This window comes from Sesamum indicum, linkage group LG10 (genome assembly GCF_026168435.1).
Source record: "Sesamum indicum cultivar Baizhima isolate 11 linkage group LG10, ASM2616843v1, whole genome shotgun sequence".
Lineage (NCBI taxonomy): Eukaryota > Viridiplantae > Streptophyta > Magnoliopsida > Lamiales > Pedaliaceae > Sesamum > Sesamum indicum.
This window is the reverse complement of record NC_142666.1, coordinates 16,800,141-16,824,195: the sequence shown is the minus strand read 5'-3', so window position 1 is coordinate 16,824,195 and position 24,055 is coordinate 16,800,141. Positions and strand designations below refer to the sequence as shown.

Below are 24,055 nucleotides of genomic sequence, written 5' to 3'. Positions count from 1 at the left end.
GATAGTCAAATGTATTTAGGAATGGTCGATGACAAGCGGTACAAAATTCATTACTACTTAGGAACAATCACAGTGCAGTCGTTTTAAATAATTAGGAATGCTGTCTATTAAGAAGGAATGCCTCTCATTCCATGACCATTCCAAAATTCAGTCCAACAATATTCAGCTATTAATTTTCGTTTCAATTAAAAAAAATCATTACTAAACTCACTCCAAATCCCACAAGGGTTACATGATATTATTTTCTTCCCATATAAAATTGTATCTATTGTGTAATTTTAATAAGATTAGTTTGGTCATGACAAAAATACTTAAAAAAACTATAATAAAACCTACTTTACTCATATTTTTATAATATATCATTTTAGAATTTAAGTTTTACTCAACTAATTATATATAACACACATATAATCTTATCTTATGATCTAAATTAAATGTCTCAATCTCCATTAGAATTCTACCACACCAATTGACTTTGTATGTTTTTAATACCTAATAAAATACTAAATAAATTAGTTATTAGGAGAAACAATATAATAATTCGTATTTTGTGTTCTTATTTCCTTTTTTTTTTATTTGCGGATTGACCATTTTTGTGTCCGACACGTGTTCAAGAAGTGTCCGATCCATATTTTGTTCAATACTGCAACAGATAATTTTTTAAGGGGTTTGTGTATTATAGGTTTTAATTGATCAAAATGTTGTTATTCTAAAATAATATGTTAAAGAGTTATACAGGCAATATTACCCTTTAGTCCCATACAAAACATGTGAGGAACGTAATGTAAATGTCAATATTATTTTCAACTCTTTTCTTAAAATTTTTACCTGCAAGGACGAGAATCCCAATTCCCATTGACAGAGGAAGATGTCGCAGAGGGCTGCTTCTTGTGGAATAGCTCTTATTCGCAGAGGAATTGCGCCTCAATTTTCTGGTAATTTTGTGTTGCCCAACAATGATCCATTTTTCTCTTCTACTTTTCATACTTCTTCCCATAAACACGGCCCATTTTCATCCAAACCCAGAATAGATTTCAGTTCTGTGAATGAGGTAGATGATGCTATTTGCTTGTTTCGTGATATGGTGAGATTGCGGCCGCAGCCTTCTGTTTTTCAATTCAGCAAGCTGTTAAGTGTTGTTGTCAAGATGAAACACTATTCTGTTGCCCTTTCTCTGTTCGACGAAATGCGTCAATTGGGTGCCCCTGTAAATGAGATCACAATGAATATTGCAATCAATTGCTATTGCCTTCTGAATCGAGTGAATTTTGGGTTTGCTATCTTGGGTACCTTCTTCAAGCGCGGTTGCGAACCAAATGTAACCGCTTTCAGCACTCTTATAAAAGGGCTCTTTCTGGTTGGTGAGATTGCTGAGGCAGAAAAATTGTTTAAAAAGTTGTTGTCTGAAAAACTGTGTGAACCTAATGAAGTTATGTTCCTTACTGTCATAAATGGTCTCTCCAAAGCTGGACACATCCTTGCTGCCCGTGATTTACTTGGGCATTTTGAAAACTTGAGCTGTAAACCCAATGTTTATGCCTACAGTGCAGTGATTGATGGTCTGTGCAAGCATAACATGGCTGATGATGCTCTCCATCTCTTATCCAGAATGATCGAGAAGGGTATTTCACCTAACGTTGTTACGTATAACTCAACGATTCAGGGGTTATGCAATGTTGGTAGATGGAAAGATGTTGAAGACTTGCTAAATAAAATGCTGGATAACAAGATTTCTCCCGATGTGTGGACTTGTAATATATTGGTGGATGCATTTTGCAAGGAAGGAATGGTGGAAGAGGCTGAGAATGTTTTGGGAATTATGGTGCAAAGAAAGGTTTGTCCTAATATTGTCACATACAGTGCGCTGATAGATGGATACTGCTTGCGAGGGCAAATGGGTAAAGCAAAAAGACTATTGTATTCCACAGCAGAAAGGGGACTTGAGCCTTGTATATTTAGTTATAATAGTTTGATCAATGGATATTGCAAGCAGGGAAAGATCGATGAAGCTTGGCACCTCTTTATGGAAATTTCTTGTAAAGGATTACAGCATGATACAGCTACCTACAACACCATGATACATGGATTATTTTGTAAGGGTAGATCTGCTGATGGCTGGAAGCTTTTCAACGATATGGAAGCTCGGTGTATAATGCCTGATTTACAGACTTATACTATCTTGTTGGATGGCTTGTGCAGAACTCAGCAGATTGCTCAAGCATTTTCATTTCTATGCATGATGGAAGACACAGGTGTTAATCCTGGTATAATTGCATATGGTATCGTCATTGATGGATTATGCAAAGGTGGAAAACTTGAGATCGCCAGAGATCTTTTTAATCAACTTCCTTCCAAAGGTTTGCAACCCAACACCCACATATATAGCATGATTATTGGTTCACTTTGTCAAGAAGGACTTGTAGAGGATGTAAAAGTCTTGCTTACTGAAATGGAGAAAAGTGGTTGTGCACCTGATAGTGTGACATACAGAGTCATGATTCAGGGTTTTCTGAAGAGAAATGAACTTTACAATGCAATGCCCCTCATGGAGGAAATGCACAAAAGGGGGTTCTTACTTGATGCATCTACTGCATACATGTTACTTGATCAGCTGCAACGAAAAGACGATGTTCTGCTGGAACTTATTAAGAAAGTTGTTCCAAAAAATGAAAATCTATTTGGCTTCTAGATATAGCTTGAACAGAGCGTGAGTTCACCTGTTACTTTGTTTATAATTTGATCTTCTGTCGGCAAATGTTGTGAAGTTTTAAGAATAGGTGTATCACTGCCAAGAACATCTAATGAAATGCCAAAATCAAGATAATAGGAGGGTCAACCTTATTAGTGCATTTATAATTTGCAAATAATAGGGTATTTTGTAATTAGAACTAATATTGGGGGATGCCGGTATAATTTACCATAATTCTTATTTATATTTTTTTCTACATCATGTGTCAAAAGAATTTTCTTTTTTGCAATGGCGCCTTAAAATTTAAAATAATGAAGCAGTTGTGGTTCACCAAGGAAATGGCATCCCAACCAACTTTGGCTCTTCTCACATTTTTGAGAGAGAGATAAGCGTCACGTTTGTTTTCATTTTTGGTTTGGAGACAAGTCAAAGCATACTCAATGTTCGCTAATATTTAAAAATACCTCATTTTCGGTGTTTTTTAACTATTTTAGCATAAATACATACATATATATATATACACACACATATACATTAATATATATAAAAAAGACATAATTTGACAATGATTCGATAATGAATAGTAATTTTTGTCTCCCAAACACAACATTAAACATATAATTCTTATTTTAAATTATCTCCAAAAACAAATCCAAACATACATACTATCTTTAACACATATTTATTTATCTTTGTTTTTTTCTTTCTATCTCCATAAAACACAACAAAACACTCAATCCAAATATTATGCAAATGTGTGACATCGACATTTAATTACATAAATATTTTTTTATCTTTTGTAAGTTACACAGATATATCTATAAAAGGTATTTGTGCAAAATTTCGCAATAGGAGTCTATGTACTTATAAATACAGCTGCAACAACAAAATATGTACTTATAATTTTGTAGAAAAACTGTATTCGAACTGTGTCGATGTACCGTAGTCAAGAAACCGAAGCTTGATCTTTTTCAATGCTGCTAAAACATGAGACATTCCAGGTCTATCTTCAGGATTATCTTCACAGCAATTGAGTGCTAATTCCATGAGAGATGATAGGCAACTTAGCTTCTCATTGTAAAACCTATCTTCAGTACTTAATAACTTGGAATCCACAATTCCGACAATCCCATCATCTCCTACAGAATTGGAGATCCAACGCTTGATGCTCATCTCCTCATCAAACATCTCATCACTGGGCTTTCTCCTTGAAAATGTCTCCATTAACAATATTCCATAACTATAAACGTCACACTTTGTTGAAACTATTCCCTCCAATCCGTACTCTGCACAACAGCACAAAAGTACGTACGTCAGTCGGTCGCTACAACAACAGATATTATTAGTTACAAATCCTCGCTAAATTCGAAGTTTCCTTAGACTGGAATGAAGAGTTAGAACTTAGAAGCCTAACCTGGCGCAATATAACCGAATGTCGCTAAGGTGTTGGTATAAGAAATGCTCTGATCATCCCCCAACAACTTGGCAATACCAAAATCACTCAAATGCGCAACCATATCTTCATCCAGCAAGACGTTGCTCGGCTTCAGATCACAATGAACCACTGCTGTTGTAAGGCCATGATGAAGGTATTCCAATGCAGACGCCACATCTATCATTATGTTCAGTCTAAGCGTCGTGTCCAGGAAATAGTCATCAGAGTGTAGCCACTTCTCTAGGCTGCCGTTGGGCATGTACTCAAGCACTAAGGCCTTAAATTCATGGCTAGAGCAACTACTGATGACTCTGGTGAGATTACGGTGGCGAATATTACGTAGCACTTCACATTCTGCATCGAAACTCTTGAATGCTGCTTCTTGTTCTAAGTTGAACACTTTGACTGCCAAGATCGTACCATCTTCAAGAATCCCTTTGTAGACGGCTCCAAAACTCCCTCTACCGAGCAAGTTGTTGTCGTTGTAACCATCAGTGGCTCTTAGAAGTTCATAGTATGATATTCTTCCATGTGTTGCGCCTTGGAATGAAGCTCCCCTGGTTGGAACCTTACGTCTCTTTCGATATTTGATCACTGTCAATGCCAAGATTAGTGCAGCAAGAATGCCTAAGACACCTAACGGTATCGTTAGAGCTAGAAGGAGTATTTTGTTGTTGGACCTGTGAAATGATGGTGTTGGACATGGTGGGACTTCAAATCTTGGAAGGCCACATAAAGCTTCGTTAAACATAAACGATTCTCGTGTAAAATTGACGAAAGGACCACCAGGGGGAATTTCACCTGACAATGAATTGTAAGAAACATTAAAGATTTTCAGATGTTTGAGTGCCTCCAGGGACTTGGGGATCGACCCAGAGAGATTGTTGTGAGCAAGGTCCAGTACTTCCAAACTTATCATGTTTCCAGTCGTGTTGGGTATGGATCCCAGCAATCTATTGTGAGACAGAGAGAAGTTGATCAAGTTGTTAAGCCCTCCAACGGTGATTGGAATATTCTGTGTGAATTGATTGAATGACAAATCTATCAATATTGCAGCCTCCAAATTTCCTATTTGTGGAGACAGAGAACCATTCAATAAGTTGGAAGACAGATTGAGTTCCAAAAGATTCTTGAGGCTCCACAAACTCGAGGGTATACCCCAACTTAATCTGTTGGAATCCAGATAGAGCTGTCTCAAAGAAATGCCATTGCCGATGCATCCTGGAATTTGACTTGAAATTTGATTATTGCTTAAACGCAACTCTCCCAAGTTGGTCAACTCACAAATGCCTGTTGGAATCGAACCACTTATTCTATTGTCCGAAAGAGACAGTCCTTGAAGCAAAGCTAAACTTCCGAGCCCAGATGGCAGAAAACCACTCAAGTCATTGCTAGACAAATCTAGCTCTACTAAACTAGTTAAGTTTGAAATTTCATTAGGAATGCTACCCTTTATTGTACTATTCCGGGCACGAAAGACCCTCAAAGATGTGGAGAGGTTTCCAATGGAAGGCGGAAGAAAGTCGTCAGCACGATTATTGTGCATCCAGAAATCTGTCAAGAATCTGCAGTTAGCTAGGGAAGTGATGAAGCTCAGCCCTGTCAAATTGTTTCCATGCACGTATAGATGTTGAAGGAGTCGTAAACTGCCAAGTGAGCTGGGGATTGTACCACTGAAATGATTATTTCCAAGGTTTATGTATGTGAGTTTCGATGAGTTTCCAATGGAGTCAGGTATATGTCCACTGAGAAGATTAGTCTCAAGAGATATTAAATCGAGATCAGGGAGTCGACTGCCTATACTTTTCGGAAGACTACCAGAAAGTCGATTCGCTGTAAGTGCAAGTAATGTCAATGTTGAGATGTTGGCTATCTCTTCTGGTATAGAACCAGTTAACAAGTTCACAGCAAGATGGAGTTGCTCTAGTTGTTGCAGTTTACCGAGCTCCCGCGGTATCTCCCCTGCCAATTTATAATTGCAATCAGTGTTAGGAAACTGCCAAGGTTATATAAAATGAGCAGAAAATTTTACACAGTAAAGCTGGTCATGTGCGTGTAATGTGCACTGTTCCAACCACGGGGGAGTGGGGGAGGAGTTCATGATCTTGTGTTAGTAAATTCAAAACTTCTCTCACCTGTTAACCTGTTATGGAAAAGACGCAGCGTTCTCAGCATTGTGAGATTTCCGATTTCTCTTGGTATGAAGCCAGTGAAATTGCTATCGCGGAGAGATAAATCCTAGAGTCGTGAGCAGCCGTCCCAAGTTGAAGGTATAGGGCCATACAAATCATTATAGTGGAGTTCGAGGTATTGAAGGTTTGGGAGATGAGAACACATGTTGGAGGGCAGTGTACCAGAAAGACCAGACCTAGCTAAATCAAGTAATACCAATGAAGAAATGTTGAATATGGAAAGGGGAATGGAGCCGGAGAATATGTTTAGCTCCATACTCAAAAGCTGCAGCCTACGGAGATTACCAATCTCTTCTGGAATTTCACCTGTATCAAAATCATCCAATTTTACTTACTACTCTTTAACTTTTTTTCTTGTAAACTACAATCAACATGTGATGTGTAAATTGCAACACTTTATTTGAAAACATTCATAGGTAAAGAGAGAGAGAGAGAGAAAACGGTATTTGATTACTTGAACTTCTTGAAAAGGGACAGTTCAACTCTTGAAACAGCGGCAATGAGTTTCTTTTTTGTTTCAAGGGATAATTACATCCCCGTTACTGCACAGTTGGTGTAATTATATGTGGATCTCTATAGTTTGAAAAATTATATCTAATACTCCTGAAATTTGCTCCTGTCTAACAAATAAGTTTATTCGTCCAATCGAAATTCACCGAATATTGATGATATTAACAAAAAGATGCATAAGAATTCATATTTACTCTCGATTGACTTATTATTGATTTATATTAGCTTAAATAAATCTTGTTATCATCAAATTATTTTATACATCTTCACATGTTAATACATATTAGGAGATATTATGAGAATAGTTTAGTCACAAAAAGATTTATTTGATATGCAATAAGTTATTAATAAATCAATCGAATGTAAACATCGATTTTCATTCAGTTTTGTTGTTAACAACGACAAATTTAGTGAAAACTAACGGAGAGACCTATTTGTTAGACAAAAACAAACCTCAAGGTACTAGATGTAATTTCACAGACCATAAGGAGTTTACGTATAATTACATCAAACCTCAAGGTATTAAAAGTAATTTTATAGAGCATAAATGATTTATATGTAATTACATCAAACCTCAATCCAGCAAAGTACAATTATCCCTTTCTCTCTCTTTTTCTAATATGTGCCTATTTGAGATGAGTTCTACTTTTGTGGTGGGAAAAAATATTTGTACGTCGGCATTTCCTCTTAATAAAGAACGTACCAGTTAAGTAGTTTCCACCAAGATAGACCGCTTCAAGCATCGTAACATTCCCGATTTCCCTGGGTATCGGCCCAGCAAATGCATTATTCGACAACGACAGAAGTGTGAGGCGTCGGCATTCTGGAAAACTAACCGGAATACGCCCAGATATAGCATTCCAGGACAGATAAATGGCCTCAAGTCCCGGAAGACGGCCGCAAATGTCATCAGGAAGTTCACCAGACAAACTGTTATTTGTCAGGGCCAACGTCTCCAAACTGGAAACATTGTAAAGCTCAAATGGTATAGAACCTATCAGCCGATTGTACTGAATGCTCAAAACCATGAGGTTTTGAAGCTTGCCGATTTGTTCAGGTAATTTCCCACCCAAAGAATTAAATGACAGTTCCAACATCTCAAGCTTCGACAGATTGAAGATGGTCGCAGGTATGAAACCTGAAAATTTGTTGTTTTTAAGAGACAGGCTCTGGATTTCCGACAGGAAACCGAGGGAGGCCGGAATTTGTCCCGTGAAGTTGTTGGAACTGAGATCAAGAAACCTTAGACGGCGTAGTTGAGCTAACTCTACAGGCAGGTTTCCCTGGAAACTATTGCCTTTCATGTCGATCGAGACGAGGAACGACAGGTTCCCTAGGTGGGGAGGGATGGTCCCTTTTAGGCCCATGTCTGAAATGTTTAAGGCTGTGATCCTATTATGACGACGGCTGCAAGAAACTCCGACCCAGGTGCAGACATCGGAGGGAGTAGACCAGTTTTGGCTCAGAATATCGGATGGTTCTAAGTGGAGATGGGATTTCAGGGAGAGAAGCGAAGTTTGATCGGTGATGATATTCAAATTCTTGGATGAAGTAAGTGAAGAAGTCAACAAGAAACATAGTATGAAGGTTGAAGCTAACAGGGAACAGGTTCTTCTTCCCATTGAACTGCGGCAGAGGGAATTAAGATGGTGACATAGTGAGGAATATTTGTAGTCTCTTAATTAGCTTCTACATTTGTATTCGGCGAAACTGCACTTGTAGTCCCATAAAATAGAAAATTCAACATATTTAGTTACTTACTTTCCGAAATTTAAAGGGTCCCAAAATTGAGAAAAAACGACACATTTAGTCCTCCGTTTTTTCAAGATTTATGGGACTAAATATGTAGTTTTTCCAATTTTTTGGACCATTTTGAAAATTCAATAAAGCATAGAATTTTCTTAATTTTGAAATTATTTTTAGAATCTCGTAAAGTAGAGAACTAAAAGTGTTAAACTCCTAGACTGAAAGTGTAATTTAATTTGCTCTTTTATTTGAATGTGAAAGGAACAAAAGAAAAAAAAAAAAAAAAAGTAGTGGGCAAAGCAAATAAAAGGATCAAGGTATAAAAATTGATGCGGGATACCTTACAAAAGTCGTCTTGAATTAATAGTTATTAATTTTCAAATAAGTTCTGGATCGTTTTATTCATTTAAGGTCTTTAATTATGATCATTTTCAATACTCATCGTTATCACTAAATCATTTTTGAGCATGAGGTTGACATAAAAATATTCAATTGGGACAAACCTATAAACAATAGGTGCAAACTTTGTTACGTTAATAAATTTAAATTTTTATTATCATTTTTCTTACCACCTATTAATTTAAATATAAGAGAATTATAAACAAAGACCTCCCCCAGTATGAATATGATCTGGTTTCAAATCAATCCCAATTAAAATAATATAATTACCCAAATTTACTTGAAAAGAATTTGTTTGGAGAGATTCCGACAGGGACATAATTGATTTGTGTATTGTCTTGATAGAGACAAAGGAAGACCAATGAATGTGACTCCAGAAATAGGAATTCTCTCCTCATACGTCAACTGTTTATACCCCACTTCCATGTAATTTTAAGCATTTTTTCAAACTCAATTATGGACTTTTCCAAAGTTGAAGACTTGCTCATCTTTTCGTTTGTCTTTTCCTGTTGACCTGTCGTAAAAAAGATATATTTTCAATAATTTATAAGACCTAATTTAATTGGTAACGGCGAAGTCCCGTGATTCTAAATTTATGAATTCGAACATCATTAATGGCTCGGATGTTATTTTATTGTAATATTATGGGTCGTTTTATTTTAATAATATGTATTTATTATATACAGTTATATAATATTGATTAATATATAATTGTTATAGTTGTCGACAGTTGGTAGATATAAATATTTAATAAATTTTGTAACAGACTTACTAAAGAAAAATAATAGTTGATCACTTGTTTGGTGAGCTCGAGATCGAGATCGAGCTCGATTTTGAGTGGTGTGGCTCGAGTTCGAGCTCGAATATTACCTGATGAGCTTGAGCTCGAATTCGTGCTAATTTTTATTTTTTTATTATTATTAGATTAAATCATGAGAATCACCAATTTTTTATATAAATTTATAAGTAATAAAATAAATTGCATAATGCATACTATGTTGTAAATATACCAAAATATAGTATGGTAGTTTAATTTATTGTTATAAATATAAACTATTAATTAGTTTAGTAGTAATATAATTAGTAAAATATACAAAAAAAAATCATACTGAACAATTCAAAATTATAGAAAAGTATCCATTATTTAGAATAATACAATTGAAATATATAAAAATATTTTATAGTTGAGATTAATATATGTTCACAATTTGCAATAAATTTATATATATTTATAAATATTAGTGTTACATTGATGTAATTATCATCTTACATTATTGACAACGTGGGTAAATCGAGCCATCAAAATTTAGATCCAACCGTTAGATATATTTGATCAAACTTACACACAAATACATTTGATAAAGTTTTAGACGTATTAGATATACGAATATTGAGATATCGTACTCAAAACATAAGAGTAATCATTCAAGACGATGTTTTGTTGAATCAAACCATGTGATTCTAAATCATACATCCGATATGATCTAATGGGCACAATATTATATATACTTAAATTTGGTATGAATCGGGTGCCCAAATTTTAAGATATCGTAATTGTTGATTAAACTTTTTTATCTCAATAAATAATAATAAAAATAATTAAAATTGTTCAACCATCATTATTATCATTATTTTTTAATTAATTCATATTTATAAATAATAAAATAGATTGCATAATGTACAGTATGTATCTTGATATAAATATACAAAAATAGATAAAATATCATAAGTGAATCACTTGTCAATTTAAAAAAAGTATGACACAATACAAATATATATTAATATAGATAAAGTTTATATGTGCCATATTAAATAATTATTTTAAAAAAAGTATTATAATTTAGTTGTTGATTAAATTTATTTTTGTATAAAGATTAAATGTATAAATAAAAGTACCATAGTTTATTATTATCCAAAATAAAATATATAATATTAATTAATAAATATAATATATGGTGAATTTTGAGTATAAATTTGATAAAGTATTGATATGAAATTAAATATATAAAAATTTTAAAAATAAAAATATATATACAAAAACTAAAAAATAAAATAAAAAATTTCGCGAGTTGATGAACAGAAGAAATTAGTCGAGCTCAAAATCAAGCTGACTTGCAAGCTCTCGACTCCTCTACCACTCCTACGTAAAAATGCACATATGAAATGGGTAAATTACATACTTCCCTACTATATGGAAATATCTAAAATGACCCTTGTAAGAGAAAAGTTCCAACTTACCCTCCAAAACGACCCAAATGTTGTATTTATTATCGTATTTAATCAATCAAGTTTGTTTTAAATTACTTAGAGTATTTTATTATTTTATTATTAATAAATATTGTTCAATTTAATTTTTGTCTGTTTTTTATTTTTTTAACAAACATTACATACTTTTGATTCTGCTATAACTTCCAACTTTAACTACAAAAATTACTTCTCAAAAAATAAAAGTTTTCGCAAACACTCCATAAATTTTATGCCTTTTATCTGTTGGTTTGCTTAATTAAAAAAATATAATTATATAATTGAAATCTAGTCGATAGATATAGATAATTTTTAATGGGATAATTAAACTCTCTTTTCCCAATATTTGATGCAATTATACTTAAATCTCTTGTGATTTGAGAAATTATATCTAGTATTTTTTAGATTTGCTTCCGTGAAGAAATAAGTCCCTCCATTAGTCAAAATTCACTGAATTTGCTAATATTAACAAAAAGAATGAAAATTGATATTTATCCTCGATTAATTAATTATTGACTTATTGCAAGTCAAATAATTTTTTTCAGACTAAACTATCCTTACAACAGTTTAGATATACCTCCTCACATGCATTAAAGCATTAAAATGTATAAAGGTAATTTGGGCATAAAATAATTTATTCGACCTGCAATAAATCAATAATAAGTCAATCAGGGGTTTATATAGATTTTTTGGTGAATTTTGACTAATGAAAAACTTATTTATTAGACTAAAGCAAACCCCAGGCATGTTATATGTACACTACAAAAAAAATATGGAATTTGTAACAGCCATACGGCAGCTCCAATACACACGATTTTTGGCATCAATTTGTAACTAATAAGTTATGATGACATCACTTGGTGATAATATAAATTTCACTAAGTTGTAACGGCAAAAGCTGTTTGTGGCCGTTACAACGTGAATATACTACAAAAGCCGTTACAATTTGTCACGATTTTTGTAATTGTTTATTAATTTGGGGACGACCACCATTTCTAATAATGTTAGTCATTATAAACAATGTACAAAAGGCCGCTACAAAATTTTAAAATAGATTACAAAGCACGTTAATTATTTTTTGCCGCTATTTTCATATGATTTTTGACACAGCGAGTTAATTTTGCAATGGCCAAGGGAAAAAATGAGGAGTCATTACAATAGCCATGTGGAAAATTGTAAGAAACGCTATGTTGGTTTGGTCTTAGAAAAATCGTGGGAATATGGTCGGGTTTTTGACCCCAAGTGTATTACAAAAATCGTTCCAAATGCGTACATTATAATGGCTACTCTTTTTTAATGGCTATATTTTTCGTTTCAAAGGCTGTTACAATGGTCGATACAAAATATCATATATATATATATATATATATATATTTGTGTGCAACTCGTTTTTATTTCATTTTATTGATTGTAGAATTGATTATTAACCACATACACTCTCAATATCTATCATATTTTCGTGTATATACACTTGATTAAGGTAAATTGCTTCATTTTTAAACTGTCAACTGCTGATTTCTGGAGTTGGTTGACCAGATGACGATTAGCTAATTTAAGCCTTTGTGTATAGATTCATATAAATTACGCACAAACTTTCTTTATGAAATATTTTAACATTTATCAAGCATTTAAATTAAAACATTATACATTTGTTTGTTTTTCACATGTATTTACCAAGAGAACTTGGATTCTAAAAAATTGTACAAAATAATTTTTAAAACAAATACGGTCATGGTCTTAGTTATAACTCAGTGTTTTACCATAGTTCTTAGTCATGTCAATTTTTAATTAGTTATAATTCATGTTGCGGTCTCGTCTACTGAAATGTTTTAGTAATTTTTTAACTATAATTATTTAATTAATTATAATTAATTAATCATTTACTATAATTTTTTTACTTTTAACTATAGTAATTGGTCTCGTCAAAGATTTATATTTGTAGTTGTCATCCACTAAAATTTAATATGATTTAACCACATCATATAAGTTACTTTCTTTTCTCTTGAGCAATAGAGAAAAAAAATTATTTTTTTTTCTAAATCATAATTATATTCTCTTGAAAATATTGATACCGTAATAGTATTTATTTTAGAAAAAAAAAACATTTAGTATACATTTTCTATGTATATATATATAAGTATAAACTGAAAAATAGTGAATTAACTCTCAACACTGTGAAGGAGGATGTCCCAGAAGATTGCTGCTTCTGCAATAGAGCTCATTCGCAGACGAATTTCGCCTCAATTTTCTGGTAATTTTGTGTTGCCCAACAATGATCCATTTTTACCTTCTACTTTTCATAGTTCTTCCCATAAAGACGGCCCATTTTCATCCAAACCCAGAATAGATTTCAGTTCTATAAATGATGTAGATGATGCTGTTTGCTTGTTTCGTGATATGGTGAGATTGCGGCCACAGCCTTCTGTTTTTCAATTCAACAAGCTGCTAAGTGTTGTTGTCAAGATGAAACACTATTCTGTTGTCCTTTATCTGTTCGACGAAATGCGTCAATTGGGTGCCCCTGTAGATGAGATCACAATGAATGTTGCAATCAATTGCTATTGCCTTCTGAATCGAGTGGATTTTGGGTTTGCTATCTTGGGTACCTTCTTCAAGCGCGGTTGCGAACCAAATGTAACCACTTTCGGCACTCTTATAAAAGGGCTCTTTCTGGTTGGTGAGATTGCTGAGGCAGAAAAATTGTTTAAAAAGTTGTTGTCTGAAAAACTGTGTGAACCTGATGAAATTATGTATCTTATTGTGCTAAATGGTCTCTCCAAAGCTGGACACATCCTCGCTGCCCGTGATTTACTTGGGCATTTTGAAAACATGAGCTGCAAACCCAATGTTAAAGCCTACAATGCAGTGATTGATGGTTTGTGCAAGGATCAAATGGTTGATGATGCTCTCCATCTCCTATCCAGAATGATTGAGAAGGGTATTTCACCTAATGTTGTTACATATAGTTCAATGATTCAGGGCTTATGTAATGTTGGTAGGTGGGAAGATGTTAAAGTCTTGTTAAAGGAAATGTTGTATAACAAGATTTCTCCCAATGTGTGGACTTGTAGTATATTGGTGGATGCATTTTGCAAGGAAGGAATGGTGGAAGAGGCTGAGAATGTTTTGGGAATTATGATGCAAAGAAAGGTTTGTCCTAATACTGTCACATACAATGCGCTGATTGATGGATATTGCTTGCGGGGCCAAATGGGTAAAGCAAAAAGAGTACTGGATTCCATAGCGGACAGGGGACTTACACCTAGCATCATCAGTTATAGTAGTTTGATCAATGGATATTGCAAGCAGGGAATGGTAGATGAAGCTTGGCATCTCTTTCTGGATGTTTCTTGTAAAGGATTAGAGCACAATACAATTACCTACAGCACCATGATACATGGATTATTTTGTAAGGGTAGATTTGCTGATGGCTGGAAGCTTTTCAACGATATGGAAGCTCGGTGTATAATGCCTGATTTACAGACTTATACTATCTTGTTGGATGGCTTGTGCAGAACTCAGCAGATTGCTCAAGCATTTTCATTTCTATGCATGATGGAAGACACAGGTGTTAATCCTAGTATAATTGCATATACTATAGTCATTGATGGCTTATGCAAAGTTGGAAAACTTGACATCGCCAGAGATCTTTTTAATCAACTTCCTTCCAAAGGTTTGCAACCCAACACCAAAATATATAGCATCATTATTGGTTCACTTTGTCGAGAAGGACTTGTAGAGGATGTAAAAGTCTTGCTTACTGAAATGGAGAAAAGTGGTTGTGCACCTGATAGTGTGACATACAGAGTCATGATTCAGGGTTTTCTGAAGAGAAATGAACTTTACAATGCAATGCCCCTCATGGAGGAAATGTACAAAAGGGGGTTCTTAGTCGATGCAGCTACTGCATACATGTTACTTGATCAGCTGCAACTAAAAGGTAAAGACGATATTCTACTGGAACTTATTAAGAAAGTTGTTCCAAAAAATGAAGATCTATTTGGCTTCTAGATATAGCTTGAACAGAGCGTGAGTTCACCTGTTACTTTGTTTATAATTTGATCTTCTGTTGGCAAATGTTGTGAAGTTTTAAGAATAGGTGTATCTCTGTATCCAAGAACCTCTAATGAAATGCCAAAATGAAAATAATAGGAGGGTTATTGCAAATATATAATTTGCATTTCAGAATTAATGCTAGGTGCTGCAAAACTGCATAAGCATTAGATAATACGACATATGAATTTATAAAAAAAATTGCATGCATTAAATATAAAATTATTAAATAGTCTAAACTAAATAATATTAGTGTAATATAAAATTTTATATTTTACCCCCCAAAACTTTAAATGTTGAAGCAGTTGTGGGTCATCAGGGAAATGGATCCCAACTGCCTTGCCAACTTTGGCTCTTCTTCCAATTTTGCAGTGAGAGGTTAAGAAATATGATGATACGGAGTGAACTATTTGTGCAACATAATTATACTCGTATAGAAATGCGTAGAAGCTTTGTATCAATGTTTCGAAAATCGAACCAATGATTGAATTGAATTCTTTACTGGTTATTGATCGATCGATCGAGTCGGATTGAAAAAATGAATTGATCCAAAATACCGATGACCATCGCATTACAAATGCGATGCTCTAACCTCTGAGCTAAGCGGGCCCATATAATATAAATTTTCTTTTATATATATATATATATTGATATTGTCATATAAGTTTGAAGTTAGAACTACTCCTCAACTCAAAAATCAACTTAAAAGGCCCAACGAAGGAAAAAGACAAAACAAGCCTTATAGGCATTTGCCTAATGAAGGTTTAAGAACGCAAAAAGCCTAAGAGAAGGACTTGATCACTGGAGGCCCGAAGAGCTTAATTCCACCTTGACAGCCAATTAGGCATACCGTCCAAGTGACAAAATATGATTAAGAAAAAAAGCTGACAGGAAAGCTCGGATGAACAGTCCCCTTATAGAGAAGGACTCTCATTTGGCTGGACTCTCCAGGTTAGACATTGACTATAGATTTGCCCCTTTAGGCAAGAATTTTGTGAGTATTAGATGCAATCTCCCACAAACATTTTTCATTCCCATTCACAATCCTCACATACTTAATCATATTTCACTCATATTTTCTTCTTTTAGTATTATTATTTCAACATTGGATACTGACTTGAGTTTCAAAGTGCTAAATTTATTTCTGTAGGTTCCAATTTTCGAGCTTGCATGAAACGTTAACCCACTACAGAACTCCATTCCATCGAAGAATTGATCCATGCGATTTTTGCACGCATTATATATATATATATATATGTATATGTATTTAAAATATATCACTTGATTAAATAAATATAACTTATAACAATAATTCATAAAAATGATACAGTTTATAAGTAAATACAATGTATAATAATTTAACAATGAAAACCAACAAATTTTTTGAAGAAACCAAATTATCAAAATTCAGATTAACAAAAGTTTAAAATTTAAAACCCCACGAACTCTTGAAAGTTGAATGTTTTGTTGCTTTCGCTTTTGAATCAAACACATGTAGCAACTAATGCTTCCATTATATTTTACAAAAAAAAGCTCAAAACAGATTGAAAAAAAGGAAAAAGAAGTAGATGAAGAAGAGGAAGGGAGAAAATCTGATTAGCTGTTAGAAGTTGTTCATTATCCATATTGAAAAATTACAAGCCAAATTTAAGTTCTTTATTATAAACAAATTAAGCCCAACTTATTCTCCCACATTGAAAAAATATAAGTTAAACTTAAATACTTTACACTATAATAAGAAAAAGTGTAACTAAGTTAAGCTTATTGTCCCATATTAGAAAAATATAAGACAAATTTAAGTACTTTAGGCTACAAATATGAAAAAGTTTATGCTAAAAAATAATTTATATTTCACTATATTATCATCTTTTTTTTTTCAAAAAAAATAAGTATACATTAATTTTTTGACTAGTTCCCGAATCACTGGTTTTGATTGATTTTGGCTAATTTTAATTGGTTCATATCAATTTTTGACCCTATGAACCGGTTCATGGCCGGTTCCCTGTCGAACCGATCGGTTATGTCCGATAATGAGAACATTGCTTTGTATATGTAACTATTTGTTTAGTAAGGCTCTTATCTTCTCAATAAATATTACTTTACCTTGATAAATATTACTTTACCTTGATGATTATCACATTCGAGGACAAAACGATAAAAATAAATTTATGCTTTTCTCTTTCATATTTTACTTTTAGACCTTTCATCTTATTAAATAGCTCTAATTAAAATAAAGCATAAAAAAAATAATATTATTTTATAAAAATAAGCAAAAAAATCCTTGTTTCTTATTCAACTTTATTCTAAACTTGTTTCACCAATGAAATAATATTTGATCCGGCTCGATATATGCGACCTTGATCGACGACCACGATCTTGGCCACGTCACCTCCCCAGATATGGGATAGGGCTTGAGGATAAAATAAGTAGGTTAAGCAAGTAGAGTTCGTCCTCAACAATGATCCTCCGATACTTAAGTCAGTTTACAGTCGAAGAAAAATAATAAGGTCTTAAATTATAATGTAAGATGATTGCTGTGAAAATTACCGCCCTTCAATATGGCTTGGGGAATTTATAGGACCTAATCAAGTCCCACTGCTATGGAGTCAAAATTATTATATATATATATAAGGATAAAGTGAAAAATAGTGAATTAACTCTCAACACCGCTAAGCACAAGAATCCCAATTCTCATTCACAGGGGAGGATGTCGCAGAAGATTGCTGCTTCTGCAATAGCTCTCATTCGCAGACGAATTGCGCCTCAATTTTCTGGTAATTTTGTGTTGCCCAACAATGATCCATTTTTATCTTCTTCTTTTGATAGTTCTTCCCATAAAGACGGCCCATTTTCATCCAAACCCAGAATAGATTTCAGTTCTATAAATGATGTAGATGATGCTGTTTGCTTGTTTCGTGATATGGTGAGATTGCGGCCGCTGCCTTCTGTTTTTCAATTCAACAAGCTGCTAACTGTTGTTGTCAAGATGAAACACTATTCTGTTGCCCTTTCTCTGTTCGACGAAATGCGTCAATTGGGTGCCACTGTAGATGAGATCACAATGAATGTTGCAATCAATTGCTATTGCCTTCTGAATCGAGTGGATTTTGGGTTTGCTATCTTGGGTACCTTCTTCAAGCGCGGTTGCGAACCAGATGTAACCACTTTCGGCACTCTGATAAAAGGGCTCTTTCTGGTTGGTGAGATTTCTGAGGCAGAAAAATTGTTTAAAAAGTTGTTGAAAACTGTGTGAACCTAATGAAGTTATGTTCCTTACTGTGCTAAATGGTCTCTCCAAAGCTGGACACATCCTCGCTGCCTGTGATTTACTTGGGCATTTTGAAAACATGAGCTGCAAACCAGATGTATATGCCTACAGTGCAGTGATTGATGGTCTGTGCAAGCATAACATGGCTGATGATGCTCTCCATCTCTTTTCAAGAATGATCGAGAAGGGTATTTCACCTACCGTTGTTACGTATAACTCAACGATTCAGGGGTTATGCGATGTTGGTAGATGGAAAGATGTTAAAGACCTGCTAAATAAAATGCTGGATAACAAGATTTCTCCTGATGTGCGGACTTGTAATATATTGGTGGATGCATTTTGCAAGGAAGGAATGGTGGAAGAGGCTGAGAATGTTTTGGGAATTATGGTGCAAAGAAAGGTTTGTCCTAATATTGTCACATACAGTGCGCTGATTGATGGATACTGCTTGCGAGGGCAAATGGGTAAAGCAAAAAGAGTATTGTATTCCATAGAAGAAAGGGGACTTAAGCCTTCTACGTTTAGTTATAATAGTTTGATCGATGGATATTGCAAGCAGGGAAATATCGATGAAGCTTGGCACCTCTTTATGGAAATTTCATGTAAAGGATTACAACACGACACAGTTACCTACACCACCATGATACATGGATTATTTTGTAACGGTAGATTTGCTGATGGCTGGAATCTTTTCAATGATATGGAAGCTCGGTGTATAATGCCTGATTTACAGACTTATAATATCTTGTTGGATGGCTTGTGCAGAACTCAGCAGATTGCTCAAGCATTTTCATTTTTATGCATGATGGAAGACATAGGTGTTAATCCTGGTATAATTACGTATGCTATCGTCATTGATGGATTATGCAAAGGTGGAAAACTTGAGATCGCCAGAGATCTTTTTAATCAACTTCCTTCCAAAGGTTTGCAACCCAACACCCGCATATATAACATCATTATTGGTTCACTTTGTCGAGAAGGACTTATCGAGGATGTAAAAGTCTTGCTTACTGAAATGGAAAAAAGTGGTTGTGCACCTAATAGTGTGACATACAGAGTCATGATTCAGGGTTTTCTGAAGAGAAATGAACTTTACAATGCAATGCCCATCATGGAGGAAATGTACAAAAGGGGGTTCTTAGCCGATGCATCTACTGCATCCATGTTACTTGATCAGCTGCAACGAAAAGGTAAAGACGATGTTCTGCTGGAACTTATTAAGAAAGTTGTTCCAAAAAATGAAGGTCTCTTCGGGTTCACCTGATCTAGCATTGGGCTGCCATCTGCTGGAACTGATTAAGAAGGTTGTTCCGAAAAATGAAGGTCCCTTCGGGTTCACCTGACTTAGCATTGGGCTGCCAAGCAAACGTCAGTATGTCGGGGTTTTACTGTAGGTATTCTCTCATAAGCAAATGGGTAAATCTAATTGGAATACTGCTTTAGTGAGGAACATGAAACCTGCAGATGACATCTTGGGCACTTTCTTTCTGGTCTGGAACTTGAAACCTGCAGGTAACTAGCTACGGATTTAGTTTGTCAGGACTTGAGGTTACTTCCAAAGAATTGGACAGACTGTAAATCCTTCAGACTTTATACCAATTACATTGATGTACGTAATGCATCCAAAGTTTGATCCTCCGTTATGCACAGTGAGAAGCTGTTTGATAATATAAGCTGATCGAACTCGAATTGGCAAGTTGCTATACTATTTCTTCTCAATTACAAGTTTAAGACTATCTATCTTTGTTTTTTGTGTTCAATTTTGGGGAGTAACGAGCTTTGCTGTGAGCAGTTCTACATATCTTTAAAGGGTGATACTTATGCTTTAAAGAGCTAAAATGATGATCCAGCTGCACTATGTTACTTTGTTTATAATCCGATCTTTTTGTTGGCAAATGTTGTGAAACTCTAAGAATAGGTGTATCGCTGTATCCAAGAACATCTAATGAAATGCCAAAATGAAAATAATAGGAGGGTTATTGCAAATTTATAATTTGCATTTTAGAATTAGGTGCTGCAAAACTGCATGAGCATTAGATAATACGACATATGAATTTATAAAAAAACAATTACATGCATTAAATATAAAATTATTAAATATTGTACACTAAATAATATTAGTATAATATGCATATTTATATTTTAATGTGAATTACTTCTTAGGGTGAATTACATCGATACCTCCATGAGGTTATCTCTAATTCGGATTGGACTCGGATCGGGACTTGACCCGCACCAGTTGGAGCTGATTTTGAAGCTTTAAACGGGTCTTTAGGCTGGTAGGGACCTTGGTGGTTTGGACCTGCCTCATTGTTATTATTTTAGTTTCTTTTTATGTATATTTATATAAAATAGGGATGATTTACACTTTTCTTCTCTGATGTTCTGAGTAATTATACATACACTTTCTGTAGTTTGAAAAATTACACAATATCCTGGGGTTTGATTCTATCTAACAAATAAGTCCCACTGTTAGTCAAAATTCACTAAATTGTCAATATTAGCAAAAAAGGGATAAAAATTCATATTTACCTCCCAATTAAGTTATTATTAATTATTGTAGGTCAAATAGATATTTTTATGACCAAATTACTCTTATACATCTCAACACATTAATACATGTTAGAAGGTATATTGTCACCATTAGAAGGGTAATTTAGTAAAAAAAATTATTTATCTTGCAATAAGTCAGTAATAAGTCAATCGAGGGTAAATATCAATTTTCATTTCAATTTTTTTTGTTAATATCAATAAATTCAGTAAATTTTGACTAATTGAGGGATCTATTTGAATGAAAGCAGACCTTAGGGGTACTAAATATAATTTTTTAAACTATAAAAAATCTATGTGTAATTGCATCAAATTTCAAAGGAGAGGAATGTAATTATCCCTAAAATATATTTGTACATATTCCAAAAATATGAATAATTTATTTATTCTTGCACCTAATACATAAACTTAATATTTTTATAATTAAAATAATAATATAAACAGTTTAAAAATGTTCTAGTTTTTATATATGTAACACATATTTTAAATTTTTTAATATTTTAATGCCTAAAAAATGCACATATAAATTGACAAATATTAATTTCAATAAAATTTGTAATCACGACACCAAGTCGTGATTCTGGATCTCGACTTGGTATGTTTCATTTCTTTTTTTGGTTTAAATAATTTTGTATAATTTAATTATATATAATTAATTTTTAACAACATATTAAAATTCAAAAAATTATAAAATTAACATTGCATTGATTTAAAAAATTACAATTAAGGGTACAAATGTAATAGTGTATTTATTTTGTACAATTGTAAAAAAATATAATTTTGGACTCGCTCATTTTGCGTCTCATTTTCATCACCATCGAACCGACAGTTTGCATACCAGGATACACAAAACCATCAACTGCAACAAGAGTAACGGAAAACAAATCGAGTGAGCACTATAAGTTCTTTCTTCAGGATGGCCTATCCATCGATCACTCGAGACCCTAAAACCGTATTCATGGATAGGGCTTGGAGCATGTGGCCATCATACTTGGATGATTTTCCGCACCGTTGAAGTTGTACTCCTGATATTCAAGAGTACAAGATATTCAAATGCGTTAGGCACTCCCAAAATACACAAAAACTTCATGATATTCAAGAGTACAAGATATTCAAATAATATGGATACTCTCAAAATACACAAAAATTTCAATGCGATAAGAGACCATCCATCGCTGCATAATTCACCACCAAAATGCAAAAAAATTTGAATTCAAGAAAATAAAGTAGACATAGTTAGCAAGAAATTGAGAAATAATGCATGACCGAATTTGGCGAAGAGTGAATGGGTTGATGCCTGCTATTTATACACGAAAGGATCAACTTTTTTATTTTTAAAAAATTTAAAGAAGGCTGGTAGCAGCCTTTAATCAAAGGCTGTTGCACCAGCCTTATCATCACTAAAATGTAATTTATATATATGTATATATAATTTATATATGTATATTTATATAATATATACATATATTGTAACTTATATATATGTATATATATGTATATATACATTATATATATATTGTAATTTATATATAGGTATATATATTATATATTTAAATAAATTTGTATAATTTAATTATATATAATTAATTTTTTAAGCAGACCCTGACTAAGCTGTACCGCATGTGGCAATCCAATCTTTTGATAACGGCTACCGAACATATTAATCAAAAGAGAGAGAAAGAGATTGTTGGGGTTCCGACCTGGAACTCCTCTTTATTTATCGCATTTCTTCCTTTATCAGGGGCTAAGTGAATCCTCGGGGAAAGAAGAGAAAAAAGTCCCCAGTACCTTTCAAATATAGCCCTGAAGAGCTTCTTTTTGAATTTCCTTTTTCCGGGATTTCTTTTCCATATCATTTTGGAACAAAGTGACGGATTGGATTCTGGAGAATCTATAATTGGAAGAACTTCAAAGTCCTAGTTCTGCGTTCGAGATAGAGATGTTAGTCCAGGGGCATAGATCGAGCAGTAGACCAACATATTAAAATTCAAAAAATTATAAAATTAACACTTATTAATTTAAAAAATTACAATTAAGTGTACAAATATAATAGCTAATATTTTTGTACAATTGTAAAAAATACAAAAAGTATACAATTAGTCCTGACAACCCGGTACTGGCACATCTGATTGTGTTCAAAAATTTCTTTGTTGGGCTTGTTGTCGTTCACGCGTTTGCGCCCAATCCATCTCGTTGTGAATACGCACTGTTTGATTTCGACCAGGGCGCGAAGAGATGCGAATAGTAGGATCATGGACCAACTTAAATTCCGGTACATCTCAATAATCTTCGGAATGCACAGGTTCAAATGACTTAGAATATGTATTTTTATAAGCCATTATATCATAATAATCCTTCACCATTGATGGAGCATTAATCATGTATGCAGCGTATACCTTTTGAGCGTGACTGCAAGGAATACCAAATTGAGTCAATTTGCTGCAAGAACATTCTCGGTTCGCAATTTTGACAACATGAGTGTTGACTCCTGACATCTTGTAACAACTGAGGCGGACTGTTGGAACTGATGGTATTTGGTGACGGTATGTTCAACAGAATTTTGATGCCAACGTGTGAACATCTTATGTGCAAAATCAGTCCACAGTTGGTTGTTGGCCAACATTACATAACTTCTCGCTAACCTCTCATGGAAATAATGGACACTTCATTGAAATGTCATCTCAGCAATTGATCTCGACTGCACAACACAACAATGGCAGGAATATTGCCTTACTTACTTAGGCTTTAACCCGGGTGCAAATGCATTGAAAGGCTCAAGACTACAGACATCCGCAATTACATCTCATTTAGCGGAGGTCGATATCACTTATAACACTCCCACGACCTCGTCGTCTACTACGCTCATGTTGTTGCATCACTTCTATTGGGGGGATTGTTGTGCCCAAATTCCTCGGGTAACTATGTCTCATTACTATATCTCTCAAAATTAAAAGATATAGAAACCGTGA

General features: G+C 33.9%; 3 protein-coding genes and 1 pseudogene across 4 annotated transcripts; 3 read left to right on the top strand and 1 right to left on the bottom strand.

The window, feature by feature from the left end:
* Nucleotides 1–685: 685 nt before the first annotated feature.
* LOC105171908 (uncharacterized) lies at nucleotides 686–2,945 on the top strand. The gene has a single exon (XM_011093164.3). The coding sequence runs from the start codon at nucleotides 869–871 to the stop codon at nucleotides 2,687–2,689; it is 1,821 nt and encodes a 606-aa protein (XP_011091466.1). The 5' UTR covers nucleotides 686–868; the 3' UTR covers nucleotides 2,690–2,945.
* A 487-nt stretch (nucleotides 2,946–3,432) lies between these two features.
* On the bottom strand, nucleotides 3,433–8,559 carry LOC105172070 (uncharacterized). Its single transcript, XM_088885625.1, has 5 exons — nucleotides 7,530–8,559; nucleotides 6,513–6,622; nucleotides 6,260–6,362; nucleotides 4,104–6,086; nucleotides 3,433–3,975 (listed from the first exon to the last, which is right to left on the bottom strand). The coding sequence occupies exons 1-5, from the start codon at nucleotides 8,446–8,448 to the stop codon at nucleotides 3,587–3,589; spliced, it is 3,504 nt and encodes a 1,167-aa protein (XP_088741751.1). The 5' UTR covers nucleotides 8,449–8,559; the 3' UTR covers nucleotides 3,433–3,586.
* Nucleotides 8,560–13,354: 4,795 nt separating this feature from the next.
* LOC148786741 (uncharacterized) lies at nucleotides 13,355–15,389 on the top strand. Its single transcript, XM_088886041.1, has one exon. It carries the CDS (start codon nucleotides 13,400–13,402, stop codon nucleotides 15,224–15,226), a length of 1,827 nt encoding a protein of 608 aa, XP_088742167.1. The 5' UTR covers nucleotides 13,355–13,399; the 3' UTR covers nucleotides 15,227–15,389.
* A 2,502-nt stretch (nucleotides 15,390–17,891) lies between these two features.
* Nucleotides 17,892–20,272, top strand: LOC105171909 (uncharacterized; annotated as a pseudogene). The gene is made up of 2 exons (XR_016067899.1): nucleotides 17,892–18,042; nucleotides 18,163–20,272. The product of XR_016067899.1 is annotated as an uncharacterized LOC105171909 (transcript).
* Nucleotides 20,273–24,055: the final 3,783 nt, after the last annotated feature.